Below are 23930 nucleotides of genomic sequence, written 5' to 3'. Positions count from 1 at the left end.
CCGCATTGGAAGATTTCAGGTCTGGATTGGGGGCCAAGCGATGGTCTTTGACTGCGATGGAAAACTTGATTTGTTCTATTGTCCTTCAGCCTGGTCTAACGCCATCGACATTTCTATGGCACAGATCCCGTTCAGCTTTACTACTATCACCGCGTACGTCCAACCTCTATGCCACGTACTGATATTAGTACATACAACTTTCATGTATCATTGTACAACTGAGTACAGAGCCCAGACTCTCTCCTGTTTCAAAGAGCGCCACGCAACCAAAAACGTCAGCGCGGGAACTGCCGTTGCTTCTAGGCACCATCGCTCATTGGCCAGGATGCCTGCGGACAGTCTCGGGTCCAGCCACGCCGCAGTCCAGGCCTTCTTCACATGCACCAGTCAACGGCTCCTCCGGCGAAGTTTCGATTCTGAGACAGATGGACAACTGGCTGCCAAGTGGCTTGGATGTGAGCCATAAATATCTTTTGCTCCGAAAAGGGGCGTCCGCTAGAGACGCCTCCATTTAATCATTCAAGTTACTTGACTTTCCATGAATATATCTAAGTATATCATCTAAGATCTAGATAGAACTGTCGACTTGTTTATCCCAAAGTTACAGCTGTATCTGGCCTTCAATAACGTCCTGGTTAAAGTATCACCTAGGTAGCTGTAAAGGACTTTTTTGGAGTGTGTTAGTAGGTGCTCGAATCTGTGCAGCATTAGTAACCGCTTGTTACATAGGCAGCTGTGACTTAGCTTTTGCGCACTGAGCGAACTTTGCTTATGAATTTGCTAAATCCATACGCGTATCTGATTCCAATCGACTCAAGGCTGCTGTCGCCAGCCTACGACGAGCGCGTATACATCGTCTCACTTCAGTTCGTCCTCCCACAGCAAACATTTTCAAAGCACACAACCTAAGATTTGCTGGGGGGAAACTGTTGCCTTTGCTTATTTTATTGAGTGCCGATCCACTGGGGGAGGCGTGGTGAATATATTTTATACATTCGCCAATTACACGTACCACGCGCATTGACAGCAATTTTTAGAATTATAACCCTGATGAATTTGCGATTAATGGCTTAGATCCCATTTTAAAGTACAATGTCACTTTTTTGCGATCAAAAACAGATCAACTGACTCTATTAAATATCACTCAGAAGACAACTACGTTAACGCTTCAACCGGTCATCAGTTGGCACTGCCGAACTGGGATCAACCATGATTTCGAGTCATGGCGCTAACAAACGCTCGCAGAAATCAGGCGCTTGTTTGTTTTGGTAGAAGAAAAGGATGCTTCGCCAGTTCGCCAGCCGTTTTTCTCGCATCTGGATGCCAGACAAGCCTTCCTTTGGCGAGATCCAGAAACGGTTCCCTCTTCCTCTCCCTCAAGCAAGGAAACTGTGTCGCCTAGTTTCCGGTCGGGGATCAGATCTTCGCAGAGAAAGATACCTAAGATGTTTCGTCATCTGGGCATAATTCGTTCGAGATATGAGACCCAATAATACATTACTGTCAAAATATGGCCCACAGAAATACTCCTCCGCGGTCTGGCGTACTCTGCCGTCTTCTCGTCTAACAGGTTCAGGCCATGCATACTCTCGCATGTATTGATACCTTTGTATCACCTCTGGAGGGGTTGGACCAAGTAAGGCTATCATATCAGTGATATGTAGTCTATCAACGTAGCGACCTTGTTGATCATGGATATGCCGAAATAGCTCTTTGCCTTTGATCATATCCCACAATTGGTCTGGTATTAGTGGATGCAACAGCCTTGGACAACAATAGGACGCACCAGAACACCAAGATTCCAAATATCCGCAGGCATTTGCCACCCATTACCCAGTATCACCTCTGGCGCCCAATAGTGGTCCGGCTGAATAGGCCAGATGCCCCAGTTGTCGTCTTCCTCGAGTTTGGTTGCCAAGCCAAAGCCGACAAGCTGTGGTATACTCCTGGGGCTTTTGAGTGGCCCAAAGCCATTATAGGACTGATACACTGGTCGTCCCGTCGAATCAATCTTAAAAGCCATTAGTTTTTCAAGCTGAGAATCCATGAAATCAGCAAGCACGGTTGGATCCTCGAATGAGACCATGATGTTTTCAAGTTTTAGATCTACCTTAGGCAGCCGCCTAAACTCAGTATCACCGACGGGAAGCCAGGCGACGGTAAACTTACCCATATGAACTATCCTGCATTCTTTATGAAGATAGTCAAGCCCCATGAGGAGAGCACAAACGTATATTTTAATAAGGGGCAGTGGCATCTTTCTATCGTCAAAGCGCCGCTGATACGTCGACAATGGCTCCCTCATAGGTGGATATGCAAGACACGAATAAGAACCTTCTGGACCTTTATTCTCATAAGAGTCTAGTAATTTCATATCAGTGAGTGACCGCGATGTGATGGACCTGGTGGAAATGTACTCTTTAACCTAACGCTCATGATAAGCGGAACTCGCATAATTATTGGCGATTTTCAGTGCCATAAAGCTCTCTGGCTCTTCGATATGCCAGTCTGTTTGTTAGAAAGAGAGAGAGCTTCGAATTCAACAAAGGCTACACTTGCAGATCACGCGCAAGCCATACTGTTGAAGACACACCCTAGCCAACCTTGGCCAGAGTTTGGTAACGATCGGTGAGTACCTCTCCAGGCCTAACTGGGTAAAAGTACTTGGAATCGTATACTGGCGAGATCTCTTCATCAACGAGTATGACGGGCGGTAAAGGTGCCTCAGGAGAAGGCATGGGAAACGATTTGTTGCGAAGCAAGGCGGACAAACGAGGAATGGACGGCTTTATAGTGTGCATTATACAGTTACTCCCCGTAAGCCGACGGGAGAATGTGATATTGATAGTTGTCGAAGAAGAAGATCAAGAAGTAGACTCGGTCTCTCCAGTAGAAACGCAACATCGCATTTTACAACTGACCGTTCCAAGGCAATTGCCAAAAGGCTGAGGGACAAATGTTCGAAGAACTGCCCATGGACCAGCGTGAGTATAGGGTTAGTATACATCAGGGGTTAAAGGCTGAGCGGATCACCCGACTCGCCCAGCTAACCCTCCTTAGAGCAGCAACATCTGGAACAGGAAGCAGGCGCTCGCAGTTTTTGCACGTCAGATATCCCTAATGAAGATCTCATATCCATACGTCAATGAATGTTGCATTGGACTTCTGAAAATGAGTCGCATTGTGTCGGTTGAGCTGAGGTAGATGCAGTGTGCCTTTTAAAAATAGTCGATCTGTCCGATGACAAGCCAATTAATAGAGCAGAATTACCTTCGATTGAACATGATTATAATGTTGGCGATGCCTATTGCAACATCGGGATAAATTCAAGTTGTTATTCTGCATGATTACTTCTAATGAAACCTGAGTGGCTAATAATCCTTGGAAATTCGGCCTCTCCGGTCCCACTTCGACTTCCCCTCACGCCCTGCGCATGAGCGCACCCTTGAATGATTCGAATCAGCTACTGTAAGGATGTACATGAGTGGTTCTCAGAGTGAAACTCTCAAAACTGAATCAGAGTAGCAGGCACTTACTTTGTCGAGTGACTCGAGTCAATATCTGCCTTCAGACTGAATAAGGATTCTCCATCTGGTGTTTGTCTCATCTTAGACCCACAACCTTAGCACACTTTAGCAGCTATGGACCATGGAACCTGGAAGCAGCCTACGCACTCTTGATATTACTTGGGTACGACGTGAGAACAGTATGCCTGAAGAAACCACTTTGGCTCTTCGCACTCACCTCAGTCCAGTTTCCCCAAACGAAGTTGAAACACCAGATGAAGCATGCAGGAGAAGGGAACAAATGTGATTTGCCACTGTCTCGTCCATGAAACACTACAGGGGCACCCCAGCTGCAAGGCTGCAGAAGGCTCAAGCCGCAATCTACGGGGTACAGGGTGTCCGACCTTGCGCAATTTATAGCTTTTTATTTCCTTAATCCTCAATTAACTCATGACAATCGTGGTAGGCCCATCTCATAATCCTGCCTAGTTGATATCGGGGATAAAGAACATGTTTACCTTGGCGCTTCTTTAAGAGCACCTGGTATAATCTCAGCTGCAGTTGATAGAGGACTCGATGAAACGCCTGTTTAAACTTTCGCAGATATCTGCTAACTCTTACTGAATATTTAGAATTCACGTACGCTTTCCTTACCTCGCAGCTGAGATCGTTGACTGCTCTTCATTCTGAGTAGGGTAGTACGTCTGTATATCTGCAACCTTTCGCAAGACACATGTCAGCAAGCACAGCCTTTGAACCCAGAGGACTGCTTTCTAAGCCCAACCATTCAAACATAGCGATCTCCTGATGCAACAGAGGAGTTCTAACTCAAAAATCCCCGACCACTGTCCCAGTGAGCAGTTTATCTTCTTCAGCGTGGGCTTATTACATTCGCCTCAGATCCTCTGCCTGCACAACCTCTTATGCAAGTCAAAGCATATTTCCTCGCCGGAGTCTAACTCGGCGGGTTGAGAGCCAAGGGAATGGAAATCGACGTACAAGTGCGTGCAATACTTTGATCTCCTTGAGAGAAGGTTTATCCTCATGGAGAGTTTGGCCAGTGTAATGGAATTGCCAAAGTAGGAGTTGCTGTTTCAGTCATGACACATGTAACGAAACCGACATATTAGGCTCACTATGACGGAGGGCTACGGATGTCCGTCGTGGATCTGGAAGTTCTGTCAAGTTGTGATTTGGGCTGTTTCTTGGACGGACGACGATTGAAGTGATACTTGTTACTTGGTATATAGAAGTGAGGATGGCAAACGATACATAGAGGCATAGTATCTGGGGTGACTAGCCTTTGGAAGGTTCATTGATAGTCCTGAGCCATAGTAGTACGTATGTTCCGAAGGAGTGTGGACTTGGTGTCTCTACTAGATAACGTATGCATTGGCATATGAAAAGCTGAAAGTCCATCGCATATTCAGATTGTGGGTTAGATTAGATTGACTGTAGATGCAATATTAACGTTGCTATCAAAAGGACTAGTTTGCTTCTGGGGAAGGACAACTGGAATACGCCAGTTTGGTGGTTATGCTCTATTGCATCATCCTATACCCATCGTCATGACTATCTCTACAATCAGGGAGCAAGCCCGAGATGAGAGGTCTGGGGAATTCAGAGTGGTCCACACGGTCCCTTGGTCAGTTTGAACATATGTACCCAAGCTCGGAGACTCTCCTTGCCTGCACTTTCTAAAAGCTTCGTGAACCGCGTCGGATATTGTATCAAGGAATGAAAGTCAGGTTGATCCTCCTTCTGCTGAGTCTTGGCCCATGATCTGTAAAGTCTGAAAAGCTTCATCAGATGCTAACTAGCCAAAAAGCTTGGGATAACCACAATTTTCTGCAGAGATCCAATGGTCGCTGTCTGGACGATCGGCGCCCAGATTGCAAAAGATCGTCCACTATTGATATATGTGGAGCTAACCCACCTGGATCCGATCAGGCATGTCTACATTTAGCCATTTAGGGCAAGTCAAGTCATATCCGATTTTGAGCATTTAGACCAATTTTTGTGTTGTTGTATATGGCAAATGTCAAGAACTATCAGCCATATTCGGAAGCTGTGTTAATGTTTGACCTGAACTCCGGTAAGAAGAGTGCCTAGAAGGCGACTCCAGTGCATGGCTGAGTGATTTTTAACATAACACAGTTGAAGAGCGGGCTCAAAAGAAGGATACTGGGTTGGTGTGTGATAAACAAAAGATCTCATTGCTCTGATCAAGCCGGTGACTTCTGATAGCAAAGTTTGAAAGTTCAAAATTGAGAGTCCGAATTCAAGATATGCTGGTTTCTCCGGATAAAAGGAGAGACTTACCCAAATTTAAGTCAGGAAAAATGACCTTTGATATTGTGATTTCCGTCCGAGTGCCATGGGTGGCCAAACGATTACGAGCGGTTTGGTAGCTGTCATGACTCGCTGGAAGTTTGAGGCATCAACTTTACGGCTGCTTCATCCATGGTCAAGGGCTCTGCGGTATTCTTGGTCGACCGCAATCATTCGAGTATATGATCCGAATAATTGCTCCGTTTGTCAACCAATAAGCGAAGATAAACCTATAACTCTCCATAGTAGGGACCTCCTTAGACCTTAGGTCACTACTTGAGTGTACAGATAAGTACGAAGCATCCGTGTTCGGGTACCATATCTATACAAGGGACTGCAAGAGTCCAGATCCTAAAGGTGGGATTCGCTAAATGTTCGCTTACATCTTGGTGGCCCAAGGTCCAAATGCCGACATTCTGCCGGATTAGGTAGCGAATCAAGGGCCAAAGCCTACTGTAGACGTTTCAGCATGGCAAAATATATTCCACCATGGAAAAATCGCATTAGTTAGATGTTTGAGACGGTGAAAAGTGCTGTTAGAACCATAAGTTATTTGTGATACACTGATTCTATCTTACTTTTTGTGTGGAGGCGGGGGAGGCGGTCTGCGCTAACCCAGAGAAGCGAAGGCCCTCGTGGAAAAGTCGGAACCGAGGCAAAGTGGGAAGACTTGTTCGGCGATTCAGCCACTCTTACACTTGGGCCACACTCTCTTCCCTCTTAGTCTTTCTGATTATTGAGACAAAGTCTTGATTCATTGCTCCCCACAATGCTCCTGCCTTCCGCTTACTCCAAGTTCCACCACGAATCTCAGATCATCTAGATACCCCTTAGGTATCACCTTTTCGTAGCTGAAACAAGTCAAACGACTTCTGCTGAGTACTGAGTAGTCAATAGACCCCGCGAGTAAGGATGCAAGTGAGATTGCTTGGACCACGTATGGCTCGCCATTATTGGCTTCCGCAGCTGCAAGAAACTTGGTGGATCTCCAGGGGTCGGAAATTTAACCAATCATTCTGTCCTGGAATCGTCAAGTTTGGCGAATGATCCCAGCTAATTCATCTTTTTGACTTTGGAGTCTCGAGACTGGCCGGGATATAGAATTATCATTGACTTCGCTGAGAGAGCGACGGCGCAATTTTGTGTCGTCGTCGGCGATTTGTCGTTTAGATCTTCGACGGTGGAGTCGAAGGGGAACGATGGGTCCTGGATCTGCCTATAATAGCTACGAGCTACTATCTGATCCCAACAAACTTTCGGAGATACTACTACTTTTGCAACCACATAAGATGGACCATGGTGGCGACGAGGCATTATTGGATCTCTCCTGGAAATTCCGTGCAGCTGGCGACCTGGACTGGTCTGAGAACTATGGAACACACGTGGAGCCCAATATGGGAAGCTGAATCCCCACCGAAACTTGGCTCTCTGACCACAGTTGATTTAGGGCCAGATTCTGGCTGTTGGGCTCTTGTGTTGGATATTTGGCTCCGTGCGCAGGATATAACAACTGGCCAGCTGTCTCCTGCTGCATTCGTCCTCTAGGGTGCCATTTGATCCTTTGTCACCATCGACCTCGCTCGTCAAGACTCTCTGGATTGCCGAGGGCTGTCTTCAGAGCCTCTGGCTGTAAAGTCTCTGCTTGCCTCGCTCGCAGTTTGGCCCGAACATGGCTTTTGGTTCCGTGACTCTTTGATCGCGTTGATGACAGTCATGCTTGCGTGACTCAGACCATCCGACGACACCACTGACCTCTTTTCCTCCACGACTGGACCCTGTATATTTTCACGTCGATCAAAATCTCTAACGACGTCGCGACAATGAGACTGCCACCTCCCGAAGTGCTGGCTACATGGCCGATACCCAACTACGTCGATCCCCCCACTCGCGGGAATGGTGCCCTCATCGTTAATATTGTCTGTTTATCTTTCGCATTCGTCGTTACGCTTCTTCGCCTTTACACTCGCTTGAAGATTACGTATAGTCCCGGTCTTGATGATGTTCTGATTGTGATTGCCCTGGTACGTGATAAGACTCGGCGATGACAGATGCTGGACCGTTGCTGATCGTCTCAGGGCTTTGCCATTGCGATGTGTGCCATTACCTCTCTCGCGACGGTACGATACGGCTGGAACCGACATATGTGGGATGTCCCACCGACGTGGCTTACTACTGTCTCGAAACTCAATATGGTTTTTCAAATTCTGTTCTCGTTGTCTTCCTCTGTCACCAAACTTTCGCTCCTATGGTTCTGCAAGCGTCTTCTCGGCGCCGGAAGTAAGGGCCTTTACCGAACCTACAACTGGTGTCTTATTGGGGGAATGGCTTTTGTCTCCCTCACCTGCGCTCTGTTTCTGCTTTTCAGCATCTTCCAGTGCAAGTAAGTTAGTTGACAGTCTCATGCTCTTGCTATGACTTACATCTGCCTCATAGTCCGATTCATGCTTATTGGGATGTGGCGCCCACTTATCCATACCACTGCTTGAATGATGGTGCCATTGTCTTCGCAGCAAGTGTCATCAATATCTTCACCGATTTCCTCGTCACTGTCCTTCCTATGCCGTTGATTTGGAATTTGAAATTACCTACTCGACAGAGGATTGCCGTAATTTCCATCTTCAGCCTGGGTATTGTGGTCAATATAGCAGGCTCGGTTCGCACGGTGTACGTCTACAAGAGCATGGTCGCCTCATACGATACCACATGGCTGGGCTGGCCAGTCCTGCTCGCCGCGTCTGTTGAAATCAACATAGGCCTGGTATGTTCTCGGGATGAAATGGGTATCATTGTTCACGGCTCACAAATGACCAGATTTGTGCCTCTGCTCCGGCATTGCGACCTCTTGTCGGTTTCTTTCTACCTCGTCTTCTGCAAACTTCCCGCAACTACGCCTCTGGTACGGGTCGCAAGAGTAACAAGCTGTTCTCGTCAACCGGCCCCTCGAAAGCTTCGCGACTTGAGTCACGTCAGTATGGTATTGAGGGGCTTAGCATTGCGGAACCGTTTGAGGTGATGCGCACCGTCGAGATGGAAACATGGACTGAACCGAGGGTTTCCCACCAGTCGGCCACAGGAGACCATGACCTGTCTTCAAGCCGCACCCGAGTGGCAACACCGACCACTCATTTCGACCTGAAGAATGAAAGCACTGTGTACACTTCTCCGGGGAGTCACAAGTCGTCGGCGTCGCTCAATCGCGATAAACCTGGGTCACCCTTTGGGGACGAACACCTCATTTGAATGCCGCCCCCGTGGGGATTTGATGACCTGATCTTTGTTCTGAAAATAATATTCCTGTATTGTGTTACTCTACGCATTATTACGACGTGGACGAAGAGCTTCCACCCAATGGTCTGTATACCCTCTGACGAGGCGATTTCTTTGCAATTCCTGTATATATTCATTATTCCAATGTACACAATCTATGTCCGTCTTGTGGAATTAAGCCATCGTACCCATGGTGGTTCGACGGCTCTCGTCTGTTCTAAATGTGGTCTCACACGGCACCTCCCTAATAAGCCAACGGTAGTATTTAGGTTGAAGGCGAAGAGTGTGCTAAAGGTCCTAGTGAAGATCTTCAAGCTAACTGAGCTGCATCTTCTGGGGTCAATTCGTAGAGCCAAGATTGAGTGCATGTCGCTTGATCATTATCAACGTTCTAGATCGTCGGTTTGATACTCCGCAAATCATATCCTTGGCTTGTTAGTGCGAGAAACGGGCGATCCTTATCGTGCGGAGGGAGTTGTTGGCAGTGGGCATTATTGTAGAAGCTGGCAACGGGCATCTCTAAGGTACAGAAGGCCTTCAGCATGGGGAACGGGACATATCATCGGAAGTCCATTCCTCTTTCAAGACACCTATTCCCATTCCCATTATTAATAGGAATCAAGTGACTGACCGGCTCCATCCTTGCTTCGTACTCCATACTCCAATCTGCTGCTCCTTTACATTTGTGTGTCGCCGACAGTGAACGGTGGCTGCAAGCTCTGCTATTGGTCAAAAACGCCGACGAGCAATGACGCGCGGGGCGGCATTTCAGAAGCAGCTCCATCTGTGTTGCGGTCTTGCGATAGTCAACATGTATATAAGGACGCAAACCCCTGGTTTCGGTTAAGTTTTGGACTCGCTCTCATTGGAATTACTGCTTGACTTTCTTCTGTCATCTATTCTGAGTTTGTTGATCGAATTTGGAGCTTCAATTCTACCTCACTATTTCAGCGCCCTTGGAGCTCTTATCGCCGCTCCCCACATCTTTTATCTAGGTTCGGTGCTGGGTTGTCCCACTGGTATAAGTACGACCTTTCGCCTGCTGAACATTCTTCATCTTCAAGTTCTTACTCCGGCCTCGTAGAATCAAACCTCACAATGGCATTCCTTGCTCGTTCGACTCCCCGGCTCCGCGCCATTTCTCGCTTCCCTGTCGCAGCCCGCACGCTCACCACCTCCCCGCACCTACGAGCAGCTGCGAAGCCTTACTTTACCGATGAGCCCAGTGCTCCCAAGGTGGTCACCGCGATTCCGGGACCCAAGAACAAGGCCGCCACTGCTGAGCTGGACAAAGTCTTTGATGTCCGCAGCTTGAACATGCTGACAGATTATACCAAGTCTATTGGTAATTAGTACGTTCATCAGGTCGGCCGTTGTGGTGCGAGTTAGGCTAACATTGTTCCTAGCATTGCTGATCTTGACGGGAACGTGTTGCTCGATGTGTAAGTCATCATTGTCCTTTCAGAACCGAACATCTGCTCATGCAAGCAATGTCTAGCTATGCTCAGATTGCCTCCATTCCTGTTGGCTACAACAACCCCCACCTGCGCCAGGTCGCTTCCTCTCCCGAGATGGTTACTGCTTTGATCAACCGTCCAGCTCTGGGCAATTTCCCTTCGGCTGATTGGGCTCATGTCCTAAACACCGGTATCCTCAAGGTTGCCCCCAAGGGTCTTGACCAGGTTTTCACCGCCATGGCCGGCTCCGATGCCAACGAGACTGCCTACAAGGCCGCGTTCATGTACTACCGTCAGCAGCAGCGTGGAGGCCCCCAGGCTGAGTTTACTGCGGAAGAGATCGAGACCACGATGAACAACCAGTCCCCTGGCTCTCCCCAGCTGTCGATCCTTTCCTTCAAGTCCGCATTCCACGGCCGTCTCTTTGGCAGTCTGTCCACCACCCGCAGCAAGGCCATCCACAAGATGGACATCCCCGCCTTTGACTGGCCTCAGGCTCCTTTCCCCTCTCTCAAGTACCCTCTGGAGGAGCATGCACAGGAGAACGCCCAGGAGGAACAGCGCTGCCTGCAGGAGGTTGAGCGCCTCATCAAGGAGTTCCACAACCCCGTCGCTGCCGTGGTTGTCGAGCCCATCCAGTCCGAGGGCGGTGACAACCACGCCTCGCCTGCCTTCTTCCAAGGTCTGCGCGATATCACCAAGCGCAACAACGTGCTCTTCATCGTCGACGAGGTGCAGACCGGTGTCGGTGCCACCGGCAAGTTCTGGGCCCACGATCACTGGAACCTCCAGGCCCCTCCCGACATTGTGACCTTCTCTAAGAAGGCTCAGACCGCGGGCTATTACTACGGCAACCCAGCTCTGCGCCCCAACAAGCCCTACCGCCAGTTCAACACCTGGATGGGTGACCCGGCCCGTGCCCTCATCTTCCGCGGCATCATCGAGGAAATCGAGCGTCTGAACCTCGTTGAGAACACTGCCGCCACCGGAGACTACCTCTTCGCTGGTCTGGAGCGTCTGGCCAAGCAGTACCCCGAGCATCTGCAGAACCTTCGCGGCAAAGGCCAGGGTACCTTCATCGCCTGGGACACCCCCAAGCGCGACGAGTTTCTCGCCAAGGCCAAGGGCGTTGGTGTCAACATCGGTGGCAGTGGCATGAGCGCTGTTCGCCTGCGTCCTATGCTGATCTTCCAGAAGCATCACGGTAAGCATTCTGCAGCCTGACATCCCGGATGAGAAACTAACGTGTTACAGCTGATATCCTCCTGGAGAGTGTTGAGAAGATCATCAAGCAGCTGTAAGCTTATAGGGCTTCTAGCTCAACGGGGCAATTGGCTTTCTTTGGTCTTTTGATTTGCACTATTCGGCGTTATGATTGATTTAAAGCGGATATCTCACGGGTTCGAGTTTTTCGGAATAGCATATATGATGAGTTATATTCTAAAAGTGGTAATCGAATATGATCGCTTCCAGTGGATATTCTCCGAGTGTAGAGAGGGTATCGGCAATTTTATAACAAAGGAGCGCTGTAGAAACATCATTGACCTGAAAATCATCTGGAGGTCTAAGAAAGGAAAGGAGCAAACCCCTGCGCAAGCCCATTTACTAACCCGATGCCGTATGTATAACACCGAAACTCCAAGCTCATGCTGTGGTGAACAATTCGTCCACTTGTAGACACCCCTATATCCAAGCAAAATGTACTTCCTGCCAAGAACCACCAACCGAATATCTAGGCCTCCTCCTCCAACGCACTGCCATCCCTCCTACAAGCCGGTCAGTACCACCACTCACGCAGGAGCCGAGGAGATAAACGTACGGGATATACTTAACCCCCGAATCCTCCAAGTTCGTAATGACATCGTCTGGCAACTAAACATTTATAAGCTTCGTCCGATATCACTAGTTGATGCTGGAAAGTGTCAGCTCACCGATCCCGTCACTTTAACAGCATATGTCCCCGCCACGTATCCATCCAACCGCTGCCAGCGGGCGACCCAGCTAGTCGTCGGATCGCGGAGGGTAATCAGGCCCTCGAAGACCTGTGAGGTGCATTCCTGGATGGCGTCGTTGTTGCCGCGGAGGCCGAGAATATTATCGCAATTCGGGCAGCCTTCGCGCATGAATTTCTGCGCGTAAAAAATGAGATTAGTGGGTGTGATAGGGTGTTGAGGCGAGGTGGACGTACACTGTGTAGTTGGACGAGACAGCAAACCATGCAGGCACGCAGAGTGCGCTGCTGGCTTGGGGCGACGTAGAAGGACGAGGACATGGCTGGTCTTACTCTCTCTTCAGACTTTCCTCCGGGGGATGACTGAGATTGACGGTCGAGTGAGCAAGAAATGAGGGCTGACCTTGGTATTCTGGAGAAGGCAGCGGTCGAGGAGAAGACTGTCGAAGAACGGGAAAGGGAAATGCCAAGACCGGACGGAAATGGGCCAGACGGATGGAGGACTGGCACGCCGCCGCCAAAGGGAGCGAAAAAGAAGGAAGAAGAAGAACTCAGGAAGCGCTGACAGTTGATCTCTACCTTTCCCTTTCTTTCTTACTTCTTTCTCCCCTTTCCGTATTTATCTATCTCTCTGCGAAAACCTTGCGTTTGCTCTCTCCGATCCGTCTACCATCCGTGGAAATCGCCCTCGTGCCCATCTACCGATTCCATCGCACCCTTTCCCTCGGTCGATTACTACACTTCGCAGATGGCTTCATCCGATCTCGAGGCCGCCACTGCACTGAAAGTGCAAGGGAACAAGGCATTTGCAGAGCATGAATGGCCTACCGCAGTCGATTTCTACACGCAGGCGATAGAGAAGTACGATCGTGAACCGTCGTTCTTCAGCAACCGAGCGCAGGTATGTTTGGGGCGGAGCCGGTGTCTATACCAGAATGTGAAGGAAATGTGAGGGCAGATGCTGATACAGTGGGACACAGGCATATATCAAACTTGAGGCGTATGGGTTTGCGGTCGCGGATGCCACCAAGGCTCTGGAGCTTGACCCCTCCTATGTCAAGGTTCGTCGAATGTGCATTTTCAAGAAAATTTGTTGCAAAAATGGTGGCTAACCGTGCTGCTAGGCATACTGGAGACGAGCTCTTGCGAATACCGCCATCCTGAACTACCGCGAAGCCGTCAAAGACTTTAAAGCTGTTGTAAAGAAGGAGCCCAACAACCGCGATGCGAAACTAAAGTTGGCAGAGTGTGAGAAGCTCGTGCGGCGGTTAGAGTTTGAGAAGGCAATTGAGGTTGGGGAGCCGCCGTCTGCGTTCGAGGACTTGGATATTGATTCGATTGCCGTCGATTCCTCCTATGATGGCGTTCGCTTGGAGACGGAGATGACTCAAGAGTTCATCGATGATATGATTGAGAGGTTCAAGAATGGCAAGAAGATTCATCGCAAGTATGCGTTCCAGATCATCAAGGCTGTCAAGGATATCGTCTATGCGGAACCGACGATGGTTGAGATCGGCGTGGATGAGGGTACTAAGTTGACGGTTTGTGGTGACACACACGGTGAGTTTGGCTTTCTGCGCGGTGTCGGGTGACTTGCCCACTAAACATGGAGCTAGGACAATTCTTCGACCTTCTAAACATCTTCAACATAAATGGCTACCCCTCCGAGACGCATGCATACCTCTTCAACGGCGACTTTGTCGACCGTGGTTCGTGGTCCACCGAGATTGCGCTACTCCTCTATGCATACAAGTGGCTGCGCCCCAACCGCATCTTCTTGAACCGGGGCAACCACGAGACAGACGACATGAACAAGGTATATGGTTTCGAAGGCGAGTGCAAAGCCAAGTACAACGAACGCCTGTTCAAGGTCTTTTCCGAATCCTTCTCCGCGTTGCCCCTGGCCACATTGATTGGCAGCAAGTATCTTGTGCTGCACGGTGGCCTCTTCTCCGACGACCAGGTCACTTTGGACGATATCCGGAAACTGAATCGGCACAACCAACGACAGCCTGGACAGCAAGGGCTGATGATGGAGATGCTTTGGACAGACCCTCAGACCGAGCCTGGCCGTGGGCCCAGCAAGAGAGGCGTTGGCCTGCAGTTCGGACCCGATGTAACGAAGCGCTTCTGCGAGAAAAACGGACTGGAAGCTATCATTCGGTCGCACGAGGTCCGCATGGAGGGCTACGAGGTCGAGCACGACGGACGCTGCATCACCGTCTTCTCCGCGCCCAAGTACTGCGATACCACCGAGAACAAGGGTGCATTCATCAACATTGGGCCCGAACTTAAGCTTGACTTCAAGGTCTTTGAAGCAGTGCCTCACCCCGACATCAAGCCAATGGTAAATTCTGTCTTTTTCGATCTGCTCAAGCTACAAAGCTAACTCCCTCTCGATAGGCTTACGCGCAGAATTCCATCTTGTCGATGATGTGATATGACCTTTACGAACTCAGCACTGGTTGGCGTTTGTTTTGGATAGGAGAAAGATCTCCCTTGTTTGGTCAGAACATAGCGACCTCTGGTTATGGGAATTAGATGCTACATATGGATGTTTTTGGGATAACAGACGTGGTGTATCTATTTCTTTTGATCTATGTCTTTGATCCCTTGCATAGCGGAACAAATCTTTGTGGACGAGATCGGTACACGATAGCTTTTTGACCTAAAGTAACATTGACCCCAACACTTTCATCATTAAGCAGTTCTCTTCCTTGACCTTTTCAATGCAGGAGAAGGGGAATGTAGTCGCTCACAATTGCTCCTAAATCGAGTCACCTATGAGGCCGTTCACTGGGCAATTATCCGCCCACTTTACCCCACGCAGTCCAGCTCTTTAAGAGCTCCATCGTCATTCACCTCCAGCTACTCCGTATATTTCTTTTTTCTTTCAATCTATCAATTCTTCAACATCCTTTCTACCCAAAAGAATTGTGATTGAAACGAAAAAAAGATGGAATACGACCCCAAAACCCGTATGTTCCCCATTCTCTCTCAAAGAGGGGCACACCAATCTAACCCCACTCTGCTTCACACTCACAGCGCAATACCTCACCTCCGATCCATCCAGCTTCGGCTACGTCTCTGCTCGCGAACGGTGGCCGGTCATCATCGTACGTGTTTTCGCACTTTGGCTCTTTTATCAATTTACAATGACTGATCAGGAAGGGTATAGACCAGCGCAATCGATGATCTTCACCGAACCGTAGCCGACGTCACTGACGAGGAGAAACGCAAGGAGGGCAAGACTATCATTGAGGAACTGGCGAAGTTGAAATATGAGATCCAGCACGACAGGAAGCTGACGTATGTGATTTCTCCATTCATCTTGTATCGAAGAATGGCTAATTGATTGGTGTTTTTTATTAGACCGCTCCCCGATGATGGCCAGCCAGGTGTTGCCGAGTATAACCAGGAATTGGAGCAGCGAGGAACGCCCTCATGGCAGAATGCTTCATGGTTGTTCTCGGAATGCTATCTTTGTGCGTTTCACGGTTTTCATACATGCTAATACGGACGGTGCTGACGAAGACAGACCGGCGCATCAGTACCCTATTCGCAATGTCCAAAAACTGGAAGGGGTACGATGTTTTCTCCCGGCAGAAGATGTCTACGTTCAAGTCGTCACGTCCAGCGGTACTCGAGCTAGCAGCGCGCTACCATGAGCTCGCGCTTCACGCACAGAAAGGCAAGGGAGTAGATGGTAAGGCCGCGGAGGAGATCGAGCAAGCCGATCGATTGCTCTTCTCTGAAATGTGCGAGATCTGCCTGTGGGGTAACGCGACAGATCTTTCTCTTTTGACCTCTCTCACATACGAGGACATCCAGAAGCTGCAGGGTTCCAAGGCGCGCAAGGCGGCCGAGGAGAACATCCTCGTCAACGACCTGGATGCCGCCTTTGATGTTCTCGCCAAGGCGCAGAAGGAGAAGAAGGACGGCGAGCGCCGTGTTGATATTGTGCTTGATAACTCTGGCTTTGAGCTGTTCGTGGACCTCATCCTGGCCGGCTACCTCCTCTCGGCGGGCCTAGCGACAACCGTGGTACTCCATCCAAAGGTGATCCCGTGGTTCGTGTCGGACGTTACTCCGCGGGACTTTATGGATCTCCTCAACGCTTTGGCCGACGCACAGGGTTTCTATACGGCCCCGGATGAGACAGGACACGAGTACGAGCCCCTCACTGAGAAGGAATTGGCCGAGGTGAGGTTCCTGTTTGAGCAGTGGAGTGAATTCCACAGCGAGGGAAAACTGGTCATCCGTCCGCACGCTTTCTGGACCGCTGGAGGCTCCTACTGGCGGATGCCGTATGTCGCACCCGATCTGTTTGAGGATCTGAAGCAGAGCGAGCTTGTCCTGTTCAAGGGTGATTTGAACTACCGGAAGTTGACCAACGATGTGAGTTTCTCCTCAAGTCTGCGTACTAGTATTTGCTTTCATCGCTAACTCTATTTGACAGGCCGCCTGGGACCCAACAACCCCGTTTACAACAGCCATCGGCCCTCTGGGCCCCAGCTCCGGTATCCGCATCCTCTCCTTCCGCACCTGTAAAGCAGATGTCGTTGTGGGTCTGAAGCCAGGTGAAGACGAGAAACTCCGTGAGACGCAAGGCGGGAACGACCCCAAGGCCCGGAAGTGGGCTTGGAGCGGCAAGTATGCCGTCATCTCTTTCTGTGACGGCAAAGCGTAATTTTATATCCCTTAATTGAATAGAATAGACTTCGAAATATATAATCATCATATATACCAAGGCAAGCGTTCCGACTGATCTCTCAGCTGAACTCGGATATCAACCCCGTACGAGCCTGATTGCTTTTCGGCCATGGTGCTCGCTTCGAGCCTAAGCAATTGTGGTATTACCTTCGATAGCTTGCATCAACATCCGCGGCACGACTTGTCAGGTTCCTGCCAGAAGTGGATCACGCCAGTCCGAATAGATTTGCCGGACAATTTTTATAAAATTTCTGTCGCAGTACGATGTAGAACTTGCACACAAGGAGATGCCACCGTATGGATACACCATTGGTCCGGCCTATCTGCCTAATCTGTCAGTCACAATGCGAATTCGGCCCAGAAGCGAATGATCCTCTCCGATGTTGTATCTCGCATATTAGCATCGAGATCGTGACCGGTCTTGTTCCTGTCGTTATATGTGTATGGAGTATAGTAACAGTTGATCACTGGTATCTGGTCCATATTGTACTGTAGTCATGGTCAAAATCTATTCGGAACAGATAGGTATTATTCTCCAGGCCACGTACGAAGGAATGCTCAACGATCTTTCTCTTTAAAAGTCACATCACCTGTAGTGATTCAGGTCGTTCATACTGACGACGTTTCTTGGATAGAGGGAAAACGGTTCAAGCATGAATCGGCCACGTAGTATGTCGGATTCCACTCTGTTTGTACAAAGAAGTAGATTAGTTGTGGTGGCAGTTTAAGCCCACTCGGCACAGGGGAGCAGAACTCAGGCTTGGCTTTGCCTGCCTCGAGTGTCCATCAGCCTACCGTCTGTTTGGTAGTCCCTACCTATTTTCAACGACCTAAGTTTGATCGCCAGCCATTGCAATTTCATCAATTTGTGGCATTATCCACTTACTACTCTTTTTCATTATTTATCTGCACCAAAGATGACCGTACCTCTACATGATGACGCGATAAGCTCAGATATGGGCCCGCTCCCAGACCACCAGTGTTGTACTGCTTGCTCATGTCTGAACGAAGAGAAGCATAAACACTCCAGACAAACAAAGCAAAAGCTGAACTACTAACAAATATACAATCGGCACGGCCATCCAGCTTCCCTAGCTCAAACCCATTTCATCATGCATCTCGAAAGCCCCTTTAATAAGACGCGGTGAGATACTCCTTCAGTTCCCTGATTGTGGGAGACTCCAGGAAGAAAGAACTCTGGATATCAACCTGCAGCTCGGTCGCGAACTTTTCCTTCAGGACGAGTGACAGAAGCGAATCTATGCCAAGTGCAGACAACTCCGTTTCATCTGTCAGACAGTCCGGTTCCATTCCAGTCTCGGCAGCGAGGAGGGCTAGTGCGTCACGGACCAGCTGAGTGTTCGCCTTCCGCTCACATGCTGTTATTGGCAAGTCGACTTCCGGGGTGGGCGACCCGATACCTGAGACCTTCCGGTCGGACCCAGATGATGACTCTGTTGTCGCACTGGGTTGAAGCCGTAGCTGCGGCAGGTCTCGGGGCTGAACCTGGTGAGGCAACCGCCCGTCATCTCCGTCCGGGGGGTCGAAGAAGCGATTCATCAGTATACGAGGCAGCGGACGCAATGTCATCTCGCGGACATTTCCGATAACACGGTCCCCACGCAGAACGTAGACATCGCCGAAGAAGAAACCCGAACAGTTGCGGGCCGGGTTCATCTTTACATAGGATCGATACAACTCTCCCGGGACCAGTTCCTCGGCGAACCGCATTGATTTCCACCCGTCCATTACATAAATTGTATTGTGATGGTCGGTCGCATGACCGGCGTTGAGTACGAGTCCCGCAACATGGGTAATGGGGTCGATGTGGTGGGGAGGCGCCGTCCACCTACCATCATGGCTAGGCGCAAGAATCACATCAGCGACAGCTTCCAGGCCGTGCAGCACCGCCGACTGGATACCGCGATAGAGTTCTGAGTAGTCCACGATATTTTTGAAGAGTGTGTACACCAGATCCCGCGATACCCGGCTCGCTTGTCCGTGATCCGCCATCTGGTGTAGTGTGGCGATCCGGGTGGTCACCAGGTGGGCGTAGCCGGCCCATTCGTCCTGCCAGCTCTCTCTGTCACCGCATGTTACGACACCACTGGCCAGCTTCTCCTCTGGGGTCTGTGAGGTGTCGTCCAGGAGGTGATATAGGGACAGCTGCATCGCCATACGCTGGAGGTCTGCCTGCATGCGCATCCGAACCCATTGTGGTTGGGACTGATCTTTTCGTGGGATCAGCCCTTGGAAGACCCTTACTTGACCAAAATCCATGGCCGGAAGTGGTGATTCAGGCTTGAGGCGGGAGTACATATATCTCGCCAGTGAGAAAGCAATGTCCGTGTAGGCGAACTGCAGAAGGGCAATTTAGTCTAGCACACAGCCTGTCAGGATCGTTTTACGCGACTCACCACTGAGACAAGCGGGCGCCCACTCATTTTGTGCCCTGATGCAACCGCAAAAAAGTCCTTGTTCATCACGTCAGACTGTACCATGATCTCCCCGCCATCGGCCCAGAACGACTCCTCCAGAATTTGATGCACCAAAGCGGTGCGCAAGGATGGCGGTGCCGCGGAAACGGAGTCAGTTGCGGGCCGTTTATCCTTCACCAGCAGCCAGTCTCCGTTATGCTGGATCCAGTGGTTCTTCAGGTCCCACTGATAGGGTGGCAAGTTTAGCAGGCGGACCTCCGACTCAAAGGGTCGATACCACTCATTCCACTCCAGTGGAACTCCAGCCTCCTGAAGGGTGCACATGCTAATGGCCAATGTATGCCAGTTAGTCTCATCTGACCGCAAGCTTGGCACAATTACCTCGAGATCTGCGACAGTGGCGCGCACGGCACCCGAGTAGGTCGGGTGGACTCCAATTTCCACCCATGCTGTATGGGAGCCGGCAAGTCCCATATCCTGCGCTTTCGCAAGGGCTTCCGCGAACCGGACGGGCGCCCGTGTGTTATCCCGCAGGTATGAACTGGCGACTAAGGTCCTACCTTCTAAGGCCACGTCACCCAACGTGGGCGAAATAAATGGGATCTTGAGACTTCGGAAAGGGACCGACTTCGCGATTTCTTCATATCGATCTAAGATGGGCTCCATCTGCAAGGAGTGAAACGCAAACGGGACTTTCAACTTGGCAGTGCGGTACCCTTGTGAGCCTAGGGACTCCTGTATGTCTACAATGTCCTTGATAGATGCAGTGATTGTAATGCTTTGGGGCCCATTAATACACGCGACTTCATATGCTCGACCTTGCACGCAGCGACGAATGTCGTCGACGGTTGCCTGGACAGCTAGCATTCCATGGCTGTTAGCGGTGCACAGCGTCTGCATAAGCAGAGCACGCTGCCCAACCAAGAATATCACGTCGCTGGCGGACAGCACACCCGCAGCATACAGCGCGGCGTATTCGCCCAGACTCGCCCCGACAACCACGGCAGGCTTAAGTCCGAGCGTTCTCCAGAAGCGGCACAGGGCGATCTGCACGCAGACGGTGGCAAGCTGAGTCACCAGCGCACTTAATTGAGAGACATCGACGCCAGCATCTGTGATAGCCGGAAGTATTGAGCCAAACCCATTCTGTTGGCAGATCTCATCCAGGCGCTGGATTTGCTCCCGATATGGGGGATACTCTTGGAAGAGTTGCCCACTCACTCCCATGTAAAAGCTTCCTTGACCCGAGAAGACAAATGCGACTGAGGGCGGTTTGCTCACTAGTCGTCGAGTCTCCACATTAGGCAAGCGCCGATGCAGCCCTTGGACGATCTCGGTTATCGAGGCGCCATGGACCGCGATACGACACTTGTGATGTATGCGGCGGGCGGTGGTAGTGTACGCGAGGCTCGCCAGCTGTGTAGATGGGTTACCCTCCAACCAAGTAATCAGTCTTTCGAGGTTGCGTCGCAGGGAAATCGTGCTCTTTGCGGATACAGCCACGACGAATCGTGTCTGCGGAGGTCCATGAGGATCTGGCCGTACCGGCGGCTCTTCCAGCAGCAAACTGGTGTTCCCTCCCGCCGCGCTGAAGTTGTTGACCATGATGAGTCGTTTCCGGTCAGACCGGTACGGCCAAGGGATTGTCTCCATGGGGATGCGGACGTTTAGTCGCTCAAGATCCGGGAATCTGGAATTCAACACTGTTTTTATGCCCACATGCCGGGGGATTGCATTATGCTGCAAGATCAGAAGCGCCTTTATTAGTGCTGTAATGCCAGCCGCGGCCTCCCCGTGGCCCACATTGGCCTTGACAGACGAAATATACAGCGGATGCAGGCGTCGAGGCACCGAAGGACTGAAGACACGGGTGACGGATTCAATTTCGGCCGCATCCCCAGCCTGTGTGCCGGTGCCGTGCATCTCAACCAGGTCCACATCGTCCGGGCGAATGCCGGCCTGCGTAAGAACGGAACGATAGAGCTGCTCCTGGGTGGGTGCATGAGGATGAGTGATGGAGACGGCCTGGGATGAGTGGTTGGTAGCTGTACCCAGGATTACCCCAAGGATGTTATCATTGTCTTGCTGCGCATCGGATAGGCGCTTAAGGACTATAGATCCAATCCCATCGCCACGACAGTAGCCATCGGCGCTGTCATCGAACACCTTGCAGTTTCCGGTCTTGGATAAGAAAAAGCCCTGGCTAAGGCCCGCAAAGCTATCTGATCCCGTTAGGACGTTCAATCCCCCGGCCACAACCATGTCGGCCTCCCCGCGGGACAGCACCGTGCAGGCGATCTGGATCGCACTTAAACTGGCGGAACATGCTGTATCACAATTGAAGCTGGGGCCAGAGAATTTAAAAAAGTAACTGATCCGGCCGGGGGCAAATGCCCGATAATTGCCTGGTATAAAATACATGTCGATGCTCTGCCCGGCGTTTGCTTCGCGGTAGTCGTCAGAGCATTGGCCGTAGGTGGTCCCTACTCGGTCTCGGGTGGTTGAACGGGTGCGGTCAGGCACGTACCCAGACTGCTCTAACGCTTCGTATGCGGTGAGCAGTGCCAGGCGGTGGGTGGGATCTGTCTGTCCTGCTTCACGGGGGGACATATCGAAGAAGCCGGCGTCAAAGAGTCCGGGGCTGTCAATGAAGCAGCCGAACGGGGTGTGGCTCGTGTTTGGTCGTTTCCCAGTAATGTCCGTATGGCTCTCGACGTCGTACCGGTCGGCCGGAACCTTCTGGTGCACATCCCGTCCATCCTCGAGGAGCTCCCAGAACCGCTGCAAATCATCCGAACCCCCAGGCAACCGACAAGACATTCCTACCACAGCGATCTTGGAGTCGACGGCGCTCGATGGAGGGATAAGGCTATCGTCCAAGATCCACTGGCCAAGATCTTTTACGCTGACATCGCATTCGGGGTAACCTGTGTGCACTGCAGATAGCAAGTCATGGACGACCGGTGAGGATGGCCTGAATGCCTCGAGCTGCAGCTTCATATCATGTCGCCAGTGGGGAAACTTTGTGGCAGCAGCGAGAACGCTGCTCCAGCGAATTATACTAGTCAGAAGCACATATGTGGCCGATTCGAAAAGATCTCCTACACAGTCGCCCGCCAACGGTTGGCCATCTCCCATTGACAGCATAAGAGGAGCTCCCGAGAGACGTCGACTGGCAATGCCAGGGTGGACTTCGCTCACTACCCACGCGCTGTGTGTTCGGTCGTACAGGTGGGCTGCGTGACAGGGTCCTCCGTACACAGGCAAGGGGGCACGAGGAGCCGATTGAACCTTTCCGGGTTTGTTAAAGAACATGCGCAGTCGCGATGGCGGACCGCTGACGAACACGCTGCCATCTGGCTCCACGACACTGATGTAAACCTTGCTCGACGGCGGGCTCTCCTACGCAACGATTCATATCAGTTCCCTGTCGTTCAATTGCGTCATCGACATCGGCCTGCCTACCATAGAGGTGTTGAACATCTCCAGCTTTTCTTGCACCGTCTTCTCGTCCAATCCCCTCACAACCGTAGTCCAACTCTCCGGTGGCCCGTCCAGCCGTTGCGGCTCCAGGTCCTGGGACTTTTGATAGAGTAAGATACCGGCTCTCATAGCGATCCGGACGACCTCGGCTGCAGTGGTGGGCAGATCCAGCAATGAGGGGGATGCGACGATAGCCGTGGCGGCCAGAAAGCCCAACCCAAGCCCGGTAAGTAGTGATCTCTGGGCATCGAAGCCATATTCATGAGGTCGGCTCTCGTAATTCCTATCCCTCGTCAGATAGATCTACCATTGTCTGGTTGCGAAGGGAGCTCACCCAACGAAGAGACATAGTGGCACAAGACACAAGAAGACACACTCGAAAGCTCCGGACAAAGATCCCTTGTGCCAGTTGTAATTTTCAGCCAGGTCGAGAATAGACTGAAATGGGGGAATAAGACTTCTCAGTTCGGGTGGAAGACGGCGGATTTCCTCTCTGACCACCCGGGTGGTCTCCTCGAGAACTCGGCGCAGTACGACATGCTCCGGCGATTGTGAATGCAGCCGCAGGCGCCGGAGCAGATCTGGCAAATCATCATTGGGAAATTTGTTGCTAAAAAAGAAGAGTTTCATCCTCATTATGTTTGTTACAGCAGGCAGCGAGCCTACGCAATTTGTGCTTACAGTCAGGCTGGGCCGCGTCCGCTTCATAATATGATTTATCTTGGACCTCTACGCTTATAGCATACTGACTCTGTTTCGCGCCTCAGGTTTTCCGATCTTAACC

General features: G+C 50.8%; 7 protein-coding genes across 7 annotated transcripts; 4 read left to right on the top strand and 3 right to left on the bottom strand.

Annotated features, from left to right (window-relative positions):
• Positions 1-1747: 1747 nt before the first annotated feature.
• Positions 1748-2086, bottom strand: Aud_006252 (uncharacterized protein; the record flags this gene model as incomplete). Its single annotated transcript, XM_043291155.1, has 1 exon — positions 1748-2086. The coding sequence occupies one exon, from the start codon at positions 2084-2086 to the stop codon at positions 1748-1750; it is 339 nt and encodes a 112-aa protein (XP_043147090.1).
• A 5571-nt stretch (positions 2087-7657) lies between these two features.
• Aud_006251 (uncharacterized protein) lies at positions 7658-9077 on the top strand (the record flags this gene model as incomplete). Its single annotated transcript, XM_043291154.1, has 4 exons — positions 7658-7858; positions 7913-8217; positions 8271-8595; positions 8649-9077. The coding sequence occupies 4 exons, from the start codon at positions 7658-7660 to the stop codon at positions 9075-9077; spliced, it is 1260 nt and encodes a 419-aa protein (XP_043147089.1).
• Positions 9078-10202: 1125 nt separating this feature from the next.
• Positions 10203-11862, top strand: gatA (4-aminobutyrate transaminase gatA; the record flags this gene model as incomplete). Its single annotated transcript, XM_043291153.1, has 4 exons — positions 10203-10456; positions 10511-10546; positions 10603-11765; positions 11816-11862. 4 exons carry the CDS (start codon positions 10203-10205, stop codon positions 11860-11862), a joined length of 1500 nt encoding a protein of 499 aa, XP_043147088.1.
• A 431-nt stretch (positions 11863-12293) lies between these two features.
• On the bottom strand, positions 12294-12833 carry spt4 (transcription elongation factor SPT4; the record flags this gene model as incomplete). The annotated part of the gene is made up of 4 exons (XM_043291152.1): positions 12294-12327; positions 12381-12433; positions 12493-12690; positions 12750-12833. 4 exons carry the CDS (start codon positions 12831-12833, stop codon positions 12294-12296), a joined length of 369 nt encoding a protein of 122 aa, XP_043147087.1.
• Positions 12834-13260: 427 nt separating this feature from the next.
• ppt1 (protein serine/threonine phosphatase PPT1) lies at positions 13261-14951 on the top strand (the record flags this gene model as incomplete). The annotated part of the gene is made up of 5 exons (XM_043291151.1): positions 13261-13413; positions 13493-13573; positions 13637-14072; positions 14129-14859; positions 14916-14951. The coding sequence occupies 5 exons, from the start codon at positions 13261-13263 to the stop codon at positions 14949-14951; spliced, it is 1437 nt and encodes a 478-aa protein (XP_043147086.1).
• A 517-nt stretch (positions 14952-15468) lies between these two features.
• Positions 15469-17202, top strand: Aud_006247 (damage-control phosphatase ARMT1 family protein; the record flags this gene model as incomplete). The annotated part of the gene is made up of 6 exons (XM_043291150.1): positions 15469-15490; positions 15558-15628; positions 15691-15821; positions 15885-15997; positions 16051-16910; positions 16972-17202. The coding sequence occupies 6 exons, from the start codon at positions 15469-15471 to the stop codon at positions 17200-17202; spliced, it is 1428 nt and encodes a 475-aa protein (XP_043147085.1).
• Positions 17203-18356: 1154 nt separating this feature from the next.
• Positions 18357-23782, bottom strand: Aud_006246 (type I iterative polyketide synthase; the record flags this gene model as incomplete). The annotated part of the gene is made up of 4 exons (XM_043291149.1): positions 18357-19583; positions 19643-23065; positions 23129-23429; positions 23481-23782. 4 exons carry the CDS (start codon positions 23780-23782, stop codon positions 18357-18359), a joined length of 5253 nt encoding a protein of 1750 aa, XP_043147084.1.
• Between the last annotated feature and the right edge of the window lie 148 nt (positions 23783-23930).

Source organism: Aspergillus udagawae (genome assembly GCF_001078395.1).
Source record: "Aspergillus udagawae IFM 46973 DNA, scaffold_4, whole genome shotgun sequence".
Taxonomy (NCBI): Eukaryota; Fungi; Ascomycota; class Eurotiomycetes; order Eurotiales; family Aspergillaceae; genus Aspergillus; species Aspergillus udagawae.
The sequence above is the reverse complement of the archived record's forward strand: the minus strand, read 5'-3'. Positions and strand labels throughout refer to the sequence as shown.